The sequence below is a fragment of the Crocodylus siamensis genome, chromosome 2 (assembly GCF_052110815.1).
Source record: "Crocodylus siamensis isolate JL-2025a chromosome 2, ASM5211081v1, whole genome shotgun sequence".
Taxonomy (NCBI): domain Eukaryota; kingdom Metazoa; phylum Chordata; order Crocodylia; family Crocodylidae; genus Crocodylus; species Crocodylus siamensis.
Genome location: NC_143396.1, coordinates 169,876,873 through 169,880,154, shown reverse-complemented (window position 1 = coordinate 169,880,154; position 3,282 = coordinate 169,876,873). Strand labels below are relative to the sequence as shown.

Here is a 3,282-nt window from a genome sequence, read left to right as displayed (position 1 = left end):
CTTTGGTCAAAGAAAAATTGCAGGGCTCAACCCAAGAAAAATTACAAGGCTCAACCCAAGAGTCACTGGATGAATTCTCTAGTCTGTGGATGGCTGTGATGGAACATCTGGGCCAGATCCTCACAGGTATGGTCAGAAACCTTTCAGAAAGGGCTACACTGTTTTATACCACCTGAGAATCTGGCCCTATAATCTAACCAGAAATTTTGTGTTTTTCCATGATGAAAATGAAACGACACTATATTGATACATCTTGACATTTCATTTTCATCATGGAAAAAAACAGATTTTGGGCGTTTTAATCAGAGAATTTGTGATTTTTTTTCATCAGAGAAAACCAGGATCCCTGGTTTTAATTCACTCCTGGAAGTAAGCACCAAATTCACATAATGTGTGTGTGTGTGTGTGTGTGTGTGTGTGTGTGTGTAGGTATCAGCTGGACACAAAGTTTTATTGAGATATTTACAGTTTTAAAGCAATTTGGAAGCTTACTGGTGCTTCAATTGGTATAATAAATGCTAAACAACTATAAATTTTGGCATTTCATTTTGGTTTTTTTTATGGAAATTCAAAACTTCCCCTGCCCCATTCACTCACCAGGATGTGGGCCTAGCTCCAACCCTCTCCCTGCCCCCTCCACCCCCTGCTGTGGCTTTAAGCAGCCCTTTTATGCTGGTGCCCTGCCCATGCCATTGCCTCTCGCTCCCAAGCCACAGCCCCTTAGCCTTGCCAGTGCCCCTCACTCCCCACCCACAGCCCCCTGCCCCCCAGCCCTGCTGGAGTCAGTCCTCAGCTACCAGGGCTACAGGGCCAGGACCCAGGTCTGCAGTCCCCTACCCCCAGCAGCAGCACCTGAGCCCTGGTGGTGGCTGCTGTAGCAGAGCAGAATGTGGAACTAGGCTCCCCCTCCCCCAAGGGCAGCACAGCCAGAGTGGAGCCCGTGCATGGTGGGGGCTGATGCGGGTTGCTCACTGTGGGCCTGGAATTCCCTACCCTGCTACCATCCCCCCGGGACCTCTGCAGCCTAGTGGGTGAGACCTGGCATGGCAGGGCAGAGCAGAGCTGGGTGGGGAAGCTCGATGCCACCTCTGTGAGCTGCAAGCAGCAGCGAGGGGCACCTCATCATGGTGGACCAGGGTTCGCAGTGGTACCCAGCTTCCCTGCCCCACTCTGCTCTGCTGCATCAGGTCCCACTTGCTGTTCTGCAGAGGTTTCCAGGGGAAGGGAAGCAGGGCAGGGAGCCCTGAGCCCACAGCGGGCAGTCTGCCTCTGCCTCTGCCCCCACCCCCACCCTGTGCACAGAGTGCATGCAGCAATGGGAAGCCAGCTCCCCTGTCACCTCCCAGATGAGCCACCTGTGGCTCCCTCCTTCTTGTCCAGGCTGTGAGGCTGCACTTTGCCCTCAGCCCCAAGTCCCATGGACCTCCGAGGCTGGGCAACAGCCTCAGTCCCAGCCCTGCCCAACTCCCTTTCTCCCTCCCACACTATGGGGGCCTCAATCTTCCCCCACCAGACTTACTTTCTGGGAGCTACTTTCCAGGCTGCCTGGTGGCTATGTGCATGTGTACATGTGCACATGTACATAGAGTCCCTGCCTGATCACCCTCCTCCCACTCCCCTCAGATCCTTGAAGGCTAAAATTCTGCCAGCCTGCAAGAACAAACCCACCACTTCCTGTGTTTCTCTCTTTTAAAGGAGAAAATCCAGGTTTTTCTCCTGCAAGTGAGAAAATCTTGGTTTTACCGCATTTTTCTATGAACGGAAAACCTGGATCCCTGATTATCACTGAAATTGGAGCTGAGTGTGTCATCAAAGATTACACCAGTCTTCCTATAGCTTGATAGGTGAATGGATAAACATAGTGTGACTAACTAGGTTCTGGAATGGCTCAGATATTAACATATCTGCCTTCCCTTGCCAACAGGTGATGGCTGTGGGGAATATGGAAGCTGGAAGCAATAGCACCCCAGTGACAGAATTTGTCTTGGTAGGCTTCACAAGAGAACCACATCTGCAAGTTGCTGTCTTTGTGCTGTTCCTCTTCTCCTACACCCTGACAATGTTGGGGAACCTGGGCTTAATGACATTAATATTCCTGGACTCACACCTGCACACACCCATGTACTACTTTGTGAGCAGCCTCTCCTTTCTCGACATTTGGTATTCCACTGTGTACACCCCCCGGATTCTAACTGACTGCGTTTCTAAGAGACAGGTCATATCTTATGCTAGCTGCGCTGCCCAGTTTTTCTTCTCTGCTGGCTTAGGCTTCAGTGAGTGCTACTTGCTGGCTGCCATGGCTTATGACCGCTATGTGGCCATCTGCAATCCTTTACTGTACTCCTCTGTCATGACTAGGAAGCTCTGTTTTCAGATGGTGGCCAGCTCCTATGCAGCTGGCTTTGCCAATGCCATTGTGCACACAGGCAACACCTTCCGCCTGCACTTCTGTGGGGACAACACCATCAACCACTTCTTCTGTGATGTACCACCATTGCTGAAGATGGCCTGTGATGACACCAAGGTCTATGAGATTATTTTGTCTACTGTTGTGGGTTGCAACATGCTGGCCACCACTGCACTCATCGTGATCTCCTACATGGCAATCCTGGTGGCCATCTTACGCATCCGCTCAGTTATTGGCCAGCGCAAGGCCTTCTCTACCTGCTCTGCTCATTTGATCTCCGTCTCTCTCTTTTATGGGTCCATCCTCTTCATATATGTACAGTCCAACTCCCAGCACACCTCTGACTGGGACAAGATTACTGCCCTATTCTACACTGTAGTCAACCCTCTACTCAACCCTATCATTTACAGCCTGCGCAACAAAGATGTAAAGGTGGCATTTAAAAAAGCCCTTGGAAGAACCAGAGGACCCAGGTAATTGGTGGGGGAAGCAGGCGTGGCTGCACAGGAAAGAGATGAGTCAAATAACTTTCTGCTGTGTTTGGGATTGAAATCCAGGAAGATGGATTCCATGTACCTCCTATATTCCCCACCTACATGTGTCAACGACACTGCCCTTGATAAAGATAGCTATCACTTCACACTAATTATGGTGATTTTGAAGTTGTACCAAGGACAAAATGGCTGTCACTGTCTGGTTCAGAGTGGATAACAATCCCTCTGTTAGAAGGCAGATCATGACTACACTATGAGACTCTATGAAAGAAGGGAGTATTAGGAAGAACAAGGAGGAGTCAAAGGCTAATATAGGTGTGGCATAGGGATTTTGGGGGCAGGAGGGTTTTAGCCTTCTGACTTGGGGGCCAGGTGCTAGCA

At 50.2% G+C, this 3,282-nt stretch overlaps 1 protein-coding gene across 1 annotated transcript; it reads left to right on the top strand.

Annotated features, from left to right (window-relative positions):
- The first annotated feature begins 1,939 nt into the window (after positions 1-1,939).
- Positions 1,940-2,884, top strand: LOC149871263 (olfactory receptor 9G4-like). The gene has a single exon (XM_090032219.1). The coding sequence runs from the start codon at positions 1,943-1,945 to the stop codon at positions 2,882-2,884; it is 942 nt and encodes a 313-aa protein (XP_089888345.1). The 5' UTR covers positions 1,940-1,942.
- The last annotated feature ends 398 nt before the right edge of the window (positions 2,885-3,282 follow it).